At 43.7% G+C, this 16,601-nt stretch overlaps 1 protein-coding gene across 7 annotated transcripts in view; it reads left to right on the top strand.

The window, feature by feature from the left end:
* CDC42BPB (CDC42 binding protein kinase beta) overlaps window positions 1-16,601 on the top strand; it is a 141,283-nt gene that overhangs the window by 85,487 nt on the left and 39,195 nt on the right. For all 7 annotated transcript variants that reach the window (XR_012159573.1, XR_012159572.1, XM_073349716.1 and 4 more), the window contains 6 exons: window positions 1,255-1,406; window positions 1,503-1,595; window positions 4,193-4,308; window positions 6,899-7,141; window positions 15,872-15,982; window positions 16,307-16,551. Coding sequence is in view for 5 of the 7 variants with exons in the window: in XM_073349716.1 (XP_073205817.1) it covers window positions 1,255-1,406; window positions 1,503-1,595; window positions 4,193-4,308; window positions 6,899-7,141; window positions 15,872-15,982; window positions 16,307-16,551 (960 nt within the window). In the remaining 2 variants the exon portion in view is untranslated. The remainder of the gene's footprint in view (window positions 1-1,254; window positions 1,407-1,502; window positions 1,596-4,192; window positions 4,309-6,898; window positions 7,142-15,871; window positions 15,983-16,306; window positions 16,552-16,601) is intronic.

Below are 16,601 nucleotides of genomic sequence, written 5' to 3'. Positions count from 1 at the left end.
AGTGACTAAGCCATTCCTAGCCACTACGTGCATCATTACTGGGTAACAAGAGATCACAGAGCAACCAAGTGATGTACAGTAGTCTTTCACTCACAAGTTATGAGGACCTTGACTTTGCAGATAACATCAACTCACTATCCCTTACGCATAGAGATATACAAGCCAAAACAAATGATCTCCAGGCATATGCAGAATTAGTAGGGTTGAAAATCAACATTGAGAAAACTAAAACTATGGGAATCAACACACAACAAGAAACGCCAATAACGCTGTCTGGTATAAACATAGAAGAGGTCTGATACTTCACGTGTCTTGGCAGCATTGTAAGTACTACGGGTGGAACAGACCAAGACATTAAAGCTAGAATAGCAAAAGCCGGATAACATACCTTTTGTAACTTTGAAGCCAATCTGAAGAAACAGAAATCTTGCCCTCCAAACTAAACTTTGCATATTTAAAGCCATTGTAAAGCTAGTCTTAGTATATGAAACTTGGAAACTTAAAACCTTCCTATCCTTCAGAGTTTTCATAAACAGCTGCCTTAGACAAAATCCCAATATCAGATGGCTGGGGGTAAAAAAATCACAAATGAACTCTGGAGGAGGAAGAAACAGAAGCCAATAGGACAGGAAATTACAGAATGAAAATGGAGATGGCTAGTACATATATGTAGGAATGACCTGAGTAACATAAGACGAGTATTGGACTTGAATGTCTAGAACAAGAGATGACAAGGTAGACCAAGGATAGCATGGAAATGTGTAATAGAAGCAGAATTGAAAACTATCAAAATGGCATAGGAAGAAGCTGACTGCAGCAGGAGATGGGCAAAGATGGAAGGCAATGGTGAAGGCACTGTTTTTCTGCATGGAATAGAAAAGCATGAGAGAAATTGCAAAATCTTGGCAGCAGTATATACAGTAACACTACATTAAGTGTTGTGCTCAGAAATTTAGGTGTAACTGTTGAATTCCAGCATGAAACTGGAACATTTTGAAGACCGGAGTTGACCAATTCTGTCAAAGATTTTGTGCCATGCTGAAGAATGTGGTATGTACTTAGAGCTCTGAATTGTGGATATATCAGGAAGAGAGTCTGCTCCAGTTCAGAGTAGCGTTGGAATGCAAATGTAAAATAGGATAAGATGAATTCATCTTTGTATGAAGAATGATACTATTGTTTATCTGCTTTTTGTTGTAAATATTGTTGTAAGATATTCAGTAATGTATTTTCTAACTCATGTTTTGGTTGCAGCTTATTTTCTGATAGAGGCTCTTTAAGGAGTGTAATGCAGTCTGGTGCTGTAACCAAAGAGATGGATGTGCAACACGACAAAGAAGAAGCTTATGAAAGGCGAATACGAAAACTGGAGGAAGAAAAACTGGATTTGTACAGAAAACTGCAAGGTTAGTTGTGGACATTTACTAGGATTTGCAATTCAGATGATGAAAAGCAGCAGAATGCTCTTAGTTTGACTGATATTTTTTCTTATTCAACTTAAGAATCTCCTGTGCCGCCCGTGCTGGGTCCAGATCCTGACAAAGAAATCAAGAAGCTAACTGAAGAAATTGAACGTTTGAACAAAAAAATAGCAGGTAGGTGTCTGGTATGACTGGCAGATGTTCTGACTGGTATGCTTCAAGTAATAACTTAATTCTAATATTAATATCTCAGTAGCAGTAATGCTTGACTTTATTAATTTAAATTTAATTCAGTACAAATAGTTACTGATGAATGCTAATAAAAGGAAAGGATACCTACTGGAATGCTTATATTAAGTACGATTTCAGTATTTACAAATAAACTCTGATCTTTCCCCTCAACGTCTGTGCTGAGCCCGATAGCATATATTCCACTGGGAGCCAAGAGTAGAAGGAATGGGATAGATAGGTTCAGTTTGATATGTTCTGAATGTGATCTTGTACTTTTAATCTTGCTTTTTTCTCATGGGAAGAAGGGGCATTTTTCTGGTCTTAGGTACATTTAAGGGGAGAATTAAAAAGAAATTGTATGGTTGTTTTGAAGCCCACTCAATCTTCATCTAGCAGTGTCTAAAGCTGACAAGTTGAAAAAGGCAACTACTCAAGTCTTACCTGAGAGAGAGACAACTGTTGGATCCAAATCAGTTATTTGAAACTATGCTTTTTGACTACCCTATTTTGTTCATCCATGTAAACATCTCCCAGAAAACATGAGATCAGTTTTAGAAGACTTTTAAAAAAGGGAATGAGAACTACTTTTGAATTAGTGCTAGCTAAACTTTCAGACTTTTAGTCTTAATGAAGCTTTACTAAAGAGAGACTCTCAGTTGCTATTACTATAAAGAAAGGAAGAGCAGAGATGTAGGTTTGTTTGAACAATCACTCTCAAATTTCCACAGCCCTCAATCTTGTCATCTTCCACTTCATAAAAGCCTCCTCTCTGCCTTCCTTCCAGATTTCTTAGCTCAAATCAAATTTTTTCCTCTTCAGACATCCTCCTCACTGAAGATGTGTTTCAGAGGAACAGCCGTGTTAGTCTGTATTCGCAAAAAGAAAAGGAGTACTTGTGGCACCTTAGAGACTAACCAATTTATTTGAGCATGAGCTTTCGTGAGCTACAGCTCACTTCATCAGATGTTTACCGTGGAAACTGCAGCAGACTTTATATACACACAGAAATCATGAAACAATACCTCCTCCCACCCCACTGTCCTGCTGGTAATAGCTTATCTAAAGTGATCAACAGGTGGGCCATTTCCAGCACAAATCCAGGTTTTCTCACCCTCCACCCCCCCACACAAATTCACTCTCCTGCTGGTGCTAGCCCATCCAAAGTGACAACTCTTTACATAATCAAGTCGGGCTATTTCCTGCATAGATCAAGGTTTTCTCACATCCCCCCCACCCCCATACACACACAAACTCACTCTCCTGCTGGTAATAGCTCATCTAAACTGACCATTCTCCAGGTTTAAATCCAAGTTAAACCAGAACATCTGGGGGGGGGGGGGTAGGAAAAAACAAGAGGAAACAGGCTACCTTGCATAATGACTTAGCCACTCCCAGTCTCTATTTAAGCCTAAATTAATAGTATCCAATTTGCAAATGAATTCCAATTCAGCAGTTTCTCGCTGGAGTCTGGATTTGAAGTTTTTTTGTTTTAAGATAGCGACCTTCATGTCTGTGATCGCGTGACCAGAGAGATTGAAGTGTTCTCCGACTGGTTTATGAATGTTATAATTCTTGACATCTGATTTGTGTCCATTTATTCTTTTACGTAGAGACTGTCCAGTTTGACCAATGTACATGGCAGAGGGAAATAGCCCGACTTGATTATGTAAAGAGTTGTCACTTTGGATGGGCTAGCACCAGCAGGAGAGTGAATTTGTGTGGGGGGGTGGAGGGTGAGAAAACCTGGATTTGTGCTGGAAATGGCCCACCTGTTGATCACTTTAGATAAGCTATTACCAGCAGGACAGTGGGGTGGGAGGAGGTATTGTTTCATGATTTCTGTGTGTATATAAAGTCTGCTGCAGTTTCCACGGTAAACATCTGATGAAGTGAGCTGTAGCTCACGAAAGCTCATGCTCAAATAAATTGGTTAGTCTCTAAGGTGCCACAAGTACTCCTTTTCTTTTTACTGAAGATGTGAACATCCATGTTGATGTAGCATGCAATTTTCTGGCCTCCAATTTCTGTCATCATCTTGACTCATTGGCTGCACCCCACTCTCATTCATGGGGAAGTCCTTATCCTAGCCATGACTAATCTTCCTTCCTTCCTACAACATTTATTACTTCAGTAGCAATGGTCATTTCCTTAACAGTCTTTCTCTAGATTTAGCCATCCTAAAATCTATCCTAATTTGAGTATAGTGCCCTGCTTAAAAACCCATTCCTGTATTTTGCAGGATAGCATTAATTGACCCCCAAAAACCACTGTTCCAACTTTTTAATGTGGAGAAATGTCTGTCTCCATGACATCAGGGCTCTTGGTAGAGACAGAAGAGTAAAAGTAAAAAAGAGGGTGAATCCTCGGAGAACAGAGGTTGGCTAGAAGGCTCTCCTGAGTGGGGAGATGGAGAAGAAGAAATATTTAAACTCTCTAACAAGTTCCTAGCAAAAGTTAGTGGTTTGTTCATGTAACATTGCTGCTTATGCTATTGGTGTAAATCTGGGAGTCAAGTATACTTAGTTTGAATTTCTGTACAGATTTAAATAGGATAGAACGACAGCTTCATCAAGAAAATGAAGACTACACACACAGGCTAAAAGGACTTGAAAAGCAGTACAGAACAATAAGGCAAGAGAAGGAGGACCTTCATAAGGTAATGGTCCAAAGTGCATACCCTTAACACTCACGTCAGGTAGCTCAAGGATAGATTTGTCCAACTGGCAGTATTCCCTTAATGTTTGAAACAATGCTTTTCCACCCATTCATTTAATGAGTAATAGAGTGGCAAGATGAGAACCGAGGAGACATATGTGTTCTACATCGCATGTTGGTAGGTATTCGAGTAGTTTAAAAAAACATGCTTTCTTATTAGTATTTAAGGCATTCGTCTGTTCTTCCTTTTTTTAGTATGTTCATGATACTTCTCATGAAATAGTGGAAAGTTGAAAAGCCAGATAGTCAGGGAAAACAGCCTAGTTTGCCTTGGCCAATCCAAGTATAATTTATAAAGACTTGATGTATCCAGGAGTGTGGAGGTTAGTTTTCTAACTGTTAAAAAAAAATTGCTTTCTAAAGCAGAATCAGTTTGGCTGTCTTTTTACTCTCAAGACGTTAGAATATCCACTGAAGTTTTCAAATTGTAAATCTATGGCTAATAATAAATTCCAGACTTATTGAAATGTATTTTATACAAATATTTAATTCAGTAAGTTTAGCTGGATAACTTTTCCTCACTGAGTCCACTGCCACTGTTTGCAGTAAATTAAAATTTCCTTTTTTTTGATAAAGGAACAATATGCCACAATATGAGGCTATAGCATCTAAAGGAATTTTTTTTAAGATTGTTGTCCTGCTTTAGTGTACAATACTACATATATTATATGCATAATTCAACCCTTCCATGCTGTTCTTTTTAAAATATAGTAGAGTATATTATCTTACAATGTTGCACTTAGACTCTTCTTATTATTTCACCAGAGTAGTTTAATTATTTCAAGGTAACTAATTATACATGATGTGTTTTTAAAGTGTTACTGTGTATTTTCATTGATATGCTTTCAAATGGTTAGTGTTGGGCATTGGTAGGGCCCTACCAAATTCATGGTCCATTCTGGTCAATTTCACGGTCATAGGATTTTTAAAATTGTAAATTTCATGATTTCAGCTATTTAAATCTGCAGTTTCAGTGTTGTAATTGTCGGGGTCCTGACCCCAAAAGGAATATTGTTTGTGTGTGTGTGTGGAGGGGGTGTTGCAAGGTTACTGGAGGGGGTATTGCAGTACTGCTACCCTTAATTCTGGACTGCTGCTGGCAGCGGCACTGCCTTCAGAGCTGGGCATCTGGAGAGTGGTGGCTGCTGGCCAGGAGCCCAGCACTGCAGTAGGAAGGATGGCATGATATGGTATTGCCACCATTCCTTCTGCCTTGCTGCTGGCGGGGTGCTGCCTCCAGAGCTGGGCACCTGGCCAACAGCCGCTGCTCTCCGGCCGCCCAGATCTGAAGGCAGCACAGATGTAAGAATGGCAATACCTTGACACCTCTCCCAATAACCTTGTGACACGCCCCCATGCAATTCCCTTTTGGGTTAGGACCCCCAATTTGAGAAACGCTGGTCTCCCCTGTGAAATCTGTATAGTATAGGGTAAAAGCGCACGCACAACCAGATTGCATGGTGGGAGACCAGATTTCATGGTTCTTGGCGTGTTTTTCATGGCCGTGAATTTGGTAGGGCCCTAGGCATTGGGTTTGGAAAGTTTGAGTAGCCATATTTTTTCAATTGGCATTTCAGTTTAGTGAAAGCAACCCACTGACCAGAATTCCTCAAGTTTTTATTTTGGAAGAAACTTTTTGCACCATAGGAGGCAGTTCTTTTAAATTCTCTTCCTCCCCGAACCACTACTAAAGCTTATAAACCAAATGATGTGAGTAGGGAGTTAGCCAGTTCAGCTCCTCTTGACTTGAACACCTCTTTTGCAGGTCATTGAATATCTTAATTTCAGTAATCATGGCAAAAACTTGAAGCTGGAACTAGTCAAGTTACAAATGTGTTTTTTCCTAAACTGCGGTTGTACAGTTCTGTCATTGCTCATGTATGTTCATTACCAAGTATTATGGAGTATACACTGTTTTGTATTGTAAGCTGTCATGTCTAGGTTAGGTTCTTCCCACAAAGGAAATGTGGTTTTTACAATGCTCTCCACCAAAGTACTGAATCTTCTTCATAATTTTGTCTGTGGAATCTTGCATAAGATTTTCTTAAAGAATTTCACACGTTTTGCTGAGCTTTTAATGCTTACACGGTCATAGGATTGAGAGTTTGAGAGTTTGACTCTTCATCTTGATGGCATTGTATATGCTGGAATCTATGGGGTGTTTTTTTTAAGCGTGGTGCTATTAGGCAAGCACATGGCACTAAGATGAGAACTGCCTTGGGCTGGTGGTACATTTTATGCCTTCTCTTCAGCCAGAGATGATTATGGAGATGGAATATCAGCAGTTGCATGAAAGGAAGCGACTAATTTGTGTGTACAAATCATGAGACATGTGGAATAACACAGCTACACAAAGAGGAATGCCAAATTAGAAGTAGCACAATATTTAAACTCTGCATGAGACAGGATTTTTGTAAATTAGAAAAGTACATATAATGGTTAACTTTAAATGAAAGACTTTGTCTTACTCAGTGTGCTTTTTCCTTGGAGAGGAGATGTGGATTTTTAATGTCTTTTTTAAATTTTACCAGCAACTTGTGGAAGCTTCAGAAAGATTAAAGGCACAGTCCAAAGAACTGAAGGATGCTCATCAGCAAAGAAAGCTAGCTATGCAGGAGTTTTCAGAGCTCAATGAGAGAATGGTAGACTTGCGCTCTCAGAAACAGAAGTTCTCTCGACAGCTTCGTGACAAAGAGGAAGAGATGGAAGTGATTGTGCAGAAAATTGATTCTATGAGACAGGAAATTCGTAAATCTGAGAGAGGCAGAAAAGAGGTAACTTGGCAAAATATTTAAGGCTAACATGTTTCAGCTGCTCTTACGCTTCACTTAAGTCATACTTAATAAAAGTAAAAAAACCCCAATGTAACCATAATTTACATTGGGTCTGTAAATTGGCCTGACATCTCTAGCTCATTTTATTTCATTTACAGAGTACATCTTAAATATTTAGTAATTTGTGAAGGAAATAATTCTGTGTTTTTTCTCATGTATTTGAATTGCTTGTAATCCAGTGAAAATATATTCTTGCTGTATGCTCATCTTCTCTTTAAAAATGTCAAGAGATGCAGTCAGCTTGAAATCTAGTAAATTCCAAAGGTCAAAGCAGTTTATTCTGAGTACCCTTGCCAATTTCCTCTTTTAAATGTGTTTCTTTTCCATGGCTATGTGAAAGAGAGGGGAAACAGTAAAACAGACTAAGCAAAGTGCTCTCAAATTCAGGAAGTAAGCAAATTGGAAGTCATAGTTTCCTCATAATTTTCAATTAGCTATTTTAGTAGGTGTTTGTAACAACTGTAGCTAAAATAATCAGTTCATTTTTAAGTTCACTACACCACCACCACCATTTTATTATTAGTATTCCCATATGGCCTGGGAACACTAATTGTGGAGCAAAATCCTGTTGTGCTGGGTGCTGTACAAATGCAAAACAAAAAGACAGTCCCTGCACCAAAGAGCTTACAGTATAAGATAAGAGACAACAGGTAAATACAGACACAAAGGGAAGTATAAGGAAACAATGGGGCAGTGCTGATCAGAATGCTGGACAATATCAGTGCCTCTGGGGTTTTTTGTTTTTTTTGGGGGGGGGGGGGTTGGGTTTTTTTTTTAAGTGCATCATGACAAAGGAGTTTTAAGGAGGGATTTCAAGGAAGGATAATGAGATAGCTTTGTGGATGTTCACGGGGAGCTCCTCCCAAACAGAGGTGCTTGTTCGAAAATTTAAAAGGTTGAGCTATGAAGGCTGGAGCATTGTGGGCCAATTGGGCTTGGGGGGGAGGGATAGCTCAGTGGTTTGAATCATAGAATCATAGAATATCAGGGTTGGAAGGGACCCCAGAAGGTCATCTAGTCCAACCCCCTGCTCGAAGCAGGACCAATTCCCAGTTAAAGCTTTGGCCTGCTAAACCCAGGATTGTGAGTTCAATCCTTGAGGGGGCCATTTAGGGATAAGGGGCAAAAATTGGGGATTGGCCCTGCTTTGAGCAGGGGATTGAACTAGATGACCTCCTGAGGTCCCTGCCAACCCTGATATTCTATGATTCTATGAAAACATTTCAGTCGTGAGCAAAAGATTGGGTGGTGATAAGTCGAAGGGCGTTGTTATCCTCTTTTACCCCACCCTCTGTCTTCCCCCAAACATCTTGGCTGTGTCCAAATGTTGATGCTTTTTCCTTTACAACATTTCCATCCAGGCCCTCATAATGTCCTATATAGGTGCTTGCAAAACTCTTCCACTCTGGTTTCCTGACCCTCAAGTCCATTCAAAGTGCAGCAGCTGAAATAGTTACCATGATTTTGAACGTGACATCCCTTTTAAAATGTCTCTATTAGCTCTCTTCAAATTAAAGCTTATCCTACATTTTAGGCTATTTACAACTCTGCCCCTCTACTTATAGACTTTAAGGCCAGAAAAGACCATCATGATCATCTAGTCTGATGACCTGCACATTGCAGGCCACAGAACCTCACCCACCCGCTCCTGTAATAGACTTATCTGCGCTTGTAACTTAGAGTTGTCTCTCCACCACCTTTGCCATGGTTGATTGCCCATTTATTTACTTTCCAACAAGTCTCTTCCATGGCACCTTAACACATCAAGTGCTCTTCCTTAACTAGGCTGTAAAGTCATTGCCCCTTCCTCCTCCTCCTAATCCCTCTTCTACTGTTATTTCAAAGTGACCATATCTTCATGAGAGAAATAATTCATAGAAATAGCATAATCACTTTATACTACATAATTTTATGAGACAGAATAGTCAATACTTTACTTTCAAATTAACTGGCATAAAAGGTGAGCATTTTAAGGGAAGCTGATTTGAATGTTATGTATTTTAAGATGCAACTGAACTATAAACTTAAGGGGTTATCCTGTGTCATTGTCATTGCCAGAGTGACATACATACCTCACCCCTCCTATTATTGTTAAGGGCTACATGATTTTCCCAGACAGATGTTGTATATTCTTGATTATATTTGACTTTAACATGGTTCTTCGAGTGCTTACTCATGTCCATTCCATATTAGGTGTGTGTGCTTGCCACAGCTCTGGTCCTCCGTCACAGCTCCGGTCAAGAAGCCGAAAAAGCCTGAAAACCCTGGGTTTTTACGTCCCAGCCCCGGTGCATAAGCAGTTCAAACCGCAGCAGTTTCAGGGCCTGGGGAGCCAGCCTCGGCAGACCAGCCCCCACAAATGAACCAAGGGCTACAAGCGCCGTCCAAGCCACCTGCCTCCACCCTCTGCCCAGTTGGCTCGACTCGTGCTAAGCAAGGGACCAAACAGTCATTTTGAGGGCGCTCCCGAGGGCGACCTACCAGACTGTTCCCCAGATCCATCTGTCCCAGTGTTCTCCAACCGCCTTTTCCTTTTCCTTCCTACTTGGACCGCTATAACCTTGGACCAATGGGTCCTCAGTATGGTGGAGCAGGGTTATACCATCCAGTTCCTTTCTACCCCACTTCGCTGTCCCTCTTCAGGGACCTCTCTCACGAGAGTCTCCTCACACAGGAGGTAAAGGGGTTGCTACAACTGGGAGAGGTGGAGAAAGTTCCACTCGAGTATAGGAACAAGAGGTTCTATTCCTGGTACTTTTTAATTCTAAAGGCCAAGGGCAGTCTATGGCCCATCCTGGACCTGTGAGACGTTAGTTAAAGTTCTGCATGGTTTCCCTGGCTTCTGTTATACCCTCTCTGGATCCGGGAGACTGGTATGCCATCCTCTACTTGAAGGACACATACTTCAACATAGCGATCTTTCAAGGACACAGACGCTTCCTCTGGTTTACAGTGTGGCCCCACCACTACCACTTTGCGGTCCTCCTGTTCAGCCTGGCGACAGCACTGAGAGTGTTTACCAAGTGAACGGCAGTGGTTGCCGCTTACCTCAGGCACCGGATCTACCCATACCTTGACGACTGGCTCGTCAAGGGCAACTTTTCAGTTCTCGAGTCTAAAGGGATGCTGCGGTGCTTCAAGCCACGTACCGGTCTCAGGGCCTATTGGTGAATGACAAAAAGTCGACATTTTTGCCTGTGGAGAGGATAGAGTTAATCAGAGCAGTCTGCGACTCTACCTGCGCCAGAGCATTCCTGCCGCTGGAAAGCTTCCACATGATGGCAAACCTCATCGCAGAAGTCTCCATATTCCCTTTGACTACAGCCAGGGTCTGTCTGCGCCTGCTGGGTCACATGGCAGTGTGCACTTATGTGATCTGCCGTGCCAGACTTCGGATGCGGCCCCTGCAACAATGGCTGGGGATGGTCTATTCCCAGTCCCAAGACCCCCTGGAAAAACTCATTACCATTCACCAGGCGATACTTACCTCGCTACAATATTGGACCAACCACAGGGCAGTCCTGAAGGGGGTTCTGTTCAACAACCCCCCTCACTCCATCGGGTTGGTATCGGATGCCTTGGGCCTCGGCTGGGGTGAGCACCTCTGCGACCTCCAGAGACATGGGAGGTGGTCCCCAGAGGAGGCGAGGTTGCACATAAACGTCAAAGAGCTCTGAGCAGTCCGACTGGCATGCGGAGTCTTCCTGTCAAACAAGGTGGTACGCGTCCTGACAGACAACACAGCCTCGATGTTCTGCATCAACAGGCAAAGGGGAGCACGCTCATCTGCTCTCATTCAACAGGCACTCCGTCTATGGTACTTCTGCAGAAGCCACGAAATCCACCTGGAAGCTTGTCACCATCCCAGTGTCAAGAATACTCTGGCGGACCAGCTCAGCAGGGACTTCTCCTCTCACTATGAGTGGTCGCTCCATCCAGAGGTAGCCTGCATGATCTTCCAAAGGTGAGGAACTCCCCAAGTGGACCTGTTCACCATCAGACTAAACAGGAAATACCACCAGTTTTGTTCTGAGCAAGGGCTCCCTCTCCGATGCCTTTCTCCTGTCATGGTCAGGGAGCCTGATGTACACGTTCCCTCCGATTCCACTCATCAGCTGGGTCCTTGCAAAGATCAAGAGAGACAAAGCGCAGGTTGTTGTGATAGCCCGGCATGGCCTTGCCAGCATTGGTTTGGCATGCTCATGAACTTGTCAGCGGCCCCTCCCTGGCCCCTGCCCAACCTCCAGGACCTGCTGTCACAGGACCACGGTCAGCTCCTACATCCCAACCTCGAGTTCCTCCACCTCTCGGGGTGGATGCAGTGTGGCTGAACCCAGAGGAGCGGACATGTTCAGAGTCCAACAGGTCCTCCTGGGGAGTAGGAAGCCTTCAACCAGACTGACTTACCTGGCCAAGTGGACGAGATTTTCCCGCTGAGCATCCGAACGTGGCATCTCTCCCTCGCGTTCTTCCATACAGGCTGTCCTGGACTACCTGCTCCATCTGAGGAACCAGGACCTGGCACACTCTTCCATTAGAGTGCATCTCACCACCATCTCCACCTTTCACCCGCCAATCCAAGGACAGACCGTGTTTTCCCATGACATGACGGTCGAATTCTTGAGAGGGCTCGAGACTCTCTTCCTGCAGGTGCGGGCTCCTGTCTCTCAGTGGGATTTTAACTTGGTCCTCTCTAGGCTCACCGACCCACCCTTTGAACTGCTGGGTTCTTGCTCCTTTTCCCATCTGTCATGGAAGGTCGCGTTCCTAGTGGCGGTGACGTCAGCGAGACAGGTCTCTGAAATTAAAGCCTTGACCTCAGAACTGCCATACACAGTCTTCTACAAAGACAAGGTTCATCTGCAGCCCCATCCGGCCTTCGTGCTGAAGGTGGTCTCCACCTTCTATATGAACCAAGATATCTTCCTCCCAGTGTTCTGTCCCAAACCGCACAAGACCAGTGAGGTGTCTTCACACGCTAGATGTCTGAAGGTCCTTGGCTTTTTATTTAGAATTTACCAAGTCTCTCCATAAATCGACTCAACTCTTCATCGCTACAGCAGATAGGATGAAGGGCCTTCTGGTGTCCTCACAAAGATTTCCAATTGGATCACCTCATGCATAAGGAACTGTTACAATCTGGCGGGAGTTCCGCTGCTGCCAATTGTCAGAGCCTACTCGAGAGTTCAGGTGTCTTCAGCGGCCTTCGTGGCACACATCCCTATTCAGTACATCTGTAGAGCCACAATGTGTCCTTTGTCCACACGTTCACAGCTCATTATGCCATCACTCTCAGCAAGCCAGAGATGACACTGGATTTGACAGAGCTGTGTTGCAATCGACACGTCCGTAAACTCCTACCCACTTCTGGGGTATTGCTTTGGAGTCACCTAATATGGAATGGACATGAGCAAGCACTTGAAGAAGAAAAAGTTACCTTTTCTGTAACTGGTGTTCTTCGAGATGTGTTGCTCCCGTCCATTCCACAACCCCCCCCCCCCCACTCCTTTCCCACTGGGAAGAAGGAACTGAGGGTAGGGGGAGCCTTATACCACACCATGTGGGCGCCACTCCAGAGGGCGCCAGAGCCAGTCCCCTACGGATACTGCTGAGGGAAAAACTTCTGGCAACGGTGCATGTGGCGAGCACACACACCTAATATGGAATGGACATGAGCAACACATCTTGAAGAACACCAGTTATGGAAAAGGTAACTGTCTTTTTTATTACCCAACAGTAACCCCACTGGCTGACAGAGTGGTGGTGGTTGGCCTACAAAGGGAATGAATCTTGCCTGAAAGACTTGTCTAGAAATATTGTTAACCTATCCAACTATACTCTCAGCCCAGCAGAAGCAGCTGTTCTATCTCAGGGCCTCTCCTTCTGCCCCTCCACCCCCACGAACATGATACAGTTCTGTGGTGACCTAGAATCCTATTTTCGACATCTCCGACTCAAGGAATATTTCCAAAATACCTCTGAACAGCATACTAATCCACAGAGGTCTCCCTACCAACACTACAGAAAGAGGGATTCTAGGTGGACTCCTCCTGAAGGTCGAAACAGCAGACTGGACTTCTACATAGAGTGCTTCCGCCGACGTGCAGCATCACTTGCCCCATAACCTCAGCCATGCGGAACGCAATGCCATCCACAGCCTCAGAAACAACTCTGACATCATAATCAAAAAGGCTGACAAAGAGGTGCTGTTGTCATCATGAATAGGTCGGAATATGAACAAGAGGCTGCTCGGCAGCTCTCCAACACGAGTTTCTACAAGCCATTACCCTCTGATCCCACTGAGAGTTACCAAAAGCAACTCAGCATTTGCTCAAGAAACTTCCTGAAAAAGCACAAGATCAAATCCGCACAAACACACCCCTGGAACCCCGACCTGGGATATTCTATCTACTACCCAAGATCCATAAACCTGGAAATCCTGGGCGCCCCATTATCTCAGGCATTGGCACCCTGACAGCAGGATTGTCTGGCTATGTAGACTCCCTCCTCAGGCCCTACGCTACCAGCACTCCCAGCAACCTTCGAGACACCACTGACTTCCTGAGGAAACTTCAATCCATCGGTGATCTTCCTGATAACACCATCCTGGCCACTATGGATGTAGAAGCCCTCTACACCAACATTCCACACAAAGATGGACTACAAGCCGTCAAGAACACTATCCCCGATAATGTCACGGCTAACCTGGTGGCTGAACTTTGTGACTTTGTCCTTACCCATAACTATTTCACATTTGGGGACAATGTATACCTTCAGATCAGCGGCACTGCTATGGGTACCCGCATGGCCCCACAGTATGCCAACATTTTTATGGCTGATTTAGAACAACGCTTCCTCAGCTCTCGTCCCCTAAAGCCCCTACTCTACTTGCGCTATATTGATGACATCTTCATCATCTGGACCCATGGAAAAGAAGCCCTTGAGGAATTCCACCATGATTTCAACAACTTCCATCCCACCACCAACCTCAGCCTGGTCCAGTCCACACAAGAGATCCACTTCCTGGACACTACAGTGCTAATAAACAATGGTCACATAAACACCACCCTATACCGGAAACCTACTGACCGCTATTCCTACCTGCATGCCTCCAGCTTTCACCCTGACCACACCATACGATCCATCGTCTACAGCCAAGCTCTGCGATACAACCGCATTTGCTCCAACCCCTCAGACAGAGACAAACACCTACAAGATCTCTGTCAAGCTTTCTTACAACTACAATACCCACCTGTAGAAGTAAAGAAACAGATTGATAGAGCCAGAAGAGTTCCCAGAAGTTACCTACTACAGGACAAGCCTAACAAAGAAAATAACAGAACGCCACTAGCCGTCACCTTCAGCCCCCAACTAAAACCCCTGCAACGCATTATTAAGGATCTACAACCTATCCTAAAGGATGACCCAACACTCTCACAAATCTTGGGAGACAGGCCAGTCCTTGCCTACAGACAGCCCCGCAGCCTGAAGCAAATACTCACCAACAACCACATACCACACAACAGAACCACTAACCCAGGAACTTATCCTTGCAACAAAGCCCATTGCCAATTGTGCCCACATATCTATTCCGGGGACACCATCACAGGGCCTAATAACATCAGCCACACTATCAGAGGCTCGTTCACCTGCACATCCACCAATGTGATATATGCCATCATGTGCCAGCAATGCCCCTCTGCCATGTACATTGGTCAAACTGGACAGTCTCTACGTAAAAGAATAAATGGACACAAATCAGATGTCAAGAATTATAACATTCATAAACCAGTTGGAGAACACTTCAATCTCTCTGGTCACGCAATCACAGACATGAAGGTCGCTATCTTAAAACAAAAAAACTTCAAATCCAGACTCCAGCGAGAAACTGCTGAATTGGAATTCATTTGCAAATTGGATACTATTAATTTAGGCTTAAATAGAGACTGGGAGTGGCTAAGTCATTATGCAAGGTAGCCTGTTTCCTCTTGTTTTTTCCTACCCCCCCTCCCCCAGATGTTCTGGTTTAACTTGGATTTAAACATGGAGAGTGGTCAGTTTGGATGAGCTATTACCAGCAGGAGAGTGAGTTTGTGTGTGTATGGGGGTGGGGGGGATGTGAGAAAACCTGGATTTGTGCAGGAAATAGCCCAACTTGATTATCATGCGCATTGTGTAAAGAGTTGTCACTTTGGATGGGCTATCACCAGCAGGAGAGTGAATTTGTGTGGGGGGTGGAGGGTGAGAAAACCTGGATTTGTGCTGGAAATGGCCCACCTGATGATCACTTTAGATAAGCTATTACCAGCAGGACAGTGGGGTGGGAGGAGATATTGTTTCATATTCTCTGTGTATATATATAAAGTCTGCTGCAGTTTCCACGGTATGCATCCGATGAAGTGAGCTGTAGCTCACGAAAGCTCATGCTCAAATAAATTGGTTAGTCTCTAAGGTGCCACAAGTACTCCTTTTCTTTTTGCGAATACAGACTAACACGGCTGTTACTCTGAAAAATGGTCACAGTGTGGGCTGCAAGAGTTATAAGGTTGGGAGGTAAGGGAGTCCTGCTGTTTCCAAGGACCCAAAAGCAGCCTGAGAGGAGAGGAAAGGAGCAGGGTAGCTACAACTGTCTGTCTGCTTTGACATAATTTAAGGTTTTCTTTTTCACAGCTGGAAGCTCAACTTGAGGATGTCACCGCAGAAGCATCAAAAGAACGCAAGCTTCGTGAACACAGTGAGATTTTCTCCAAGCAGCTGGAAAATGAACTGGAAGCACTAAAGGTACCATTATTTTAAAAATGCAAAATATGGGGAAACAGATGCCCTTTTCACTACTGATACAAGACCGAGCCTCCAATAACTTCGCTTATCTAAGCGTGTACATTTGTGGCACTTTGTGTCTTTTAACTGAATCGGGCTTTCATAGAAACCTGACACAGCCTGTTAGATCTACTTGCTTTTTTCAAATTGTTTTCCCACAAACTATGTTATTGATGTTAATCTCTTGGCTTTTACCTGTCCACATTTATTCCTAACTTTTTAAGCAACACTAGAAAAATCTTGGGTCGTCTTTTCCTGATAATTTTCACTCTCTTGCTTCTGCAGCTAAAGCAAGGAGGCCGTGCAGCAGGTGCCACATTAGAACATCAGCAGGAGCTTTCCAAAATGAAGTCTGAGCTAGAAAAGAAAATCTTGTTCTATGAAGAGGAGTTAGTCAGGCGAGAGGCATCCCATGTCTTGGAAGTAAAAAATATAAAAAAGGAGGTGCATGATTCAGAAAGCCATCAGCTAGCACTGCAGAAAGAGATCATGATGCTAAAAGATAAATTGGAGAAGGCAAAACGAGAGAGGTAAGGGTCTGTATGAAACCACTTTGCTGGAGAAATTCCCCCCACCAGCT

The sequence above is a fragment of the Lepidochelys kempii genome, chromosome 6, assembly GCF_965140265.1.
Source record: "Lepidochelys kempii isolate rLepKem1 chromosome 6, rLepKem1.hap2, whole genome shotgun sequence".
In the NCBI taxonomy this organism is placed as follows: Eukaryota; Metazoa; Chordata; order Testudines; family Cheloniidae; genus Lepidochelys; species Lepidochelys kempii.
This window is presented reverse-complemented; position numbering and strand designations above follow the sequence as displayed.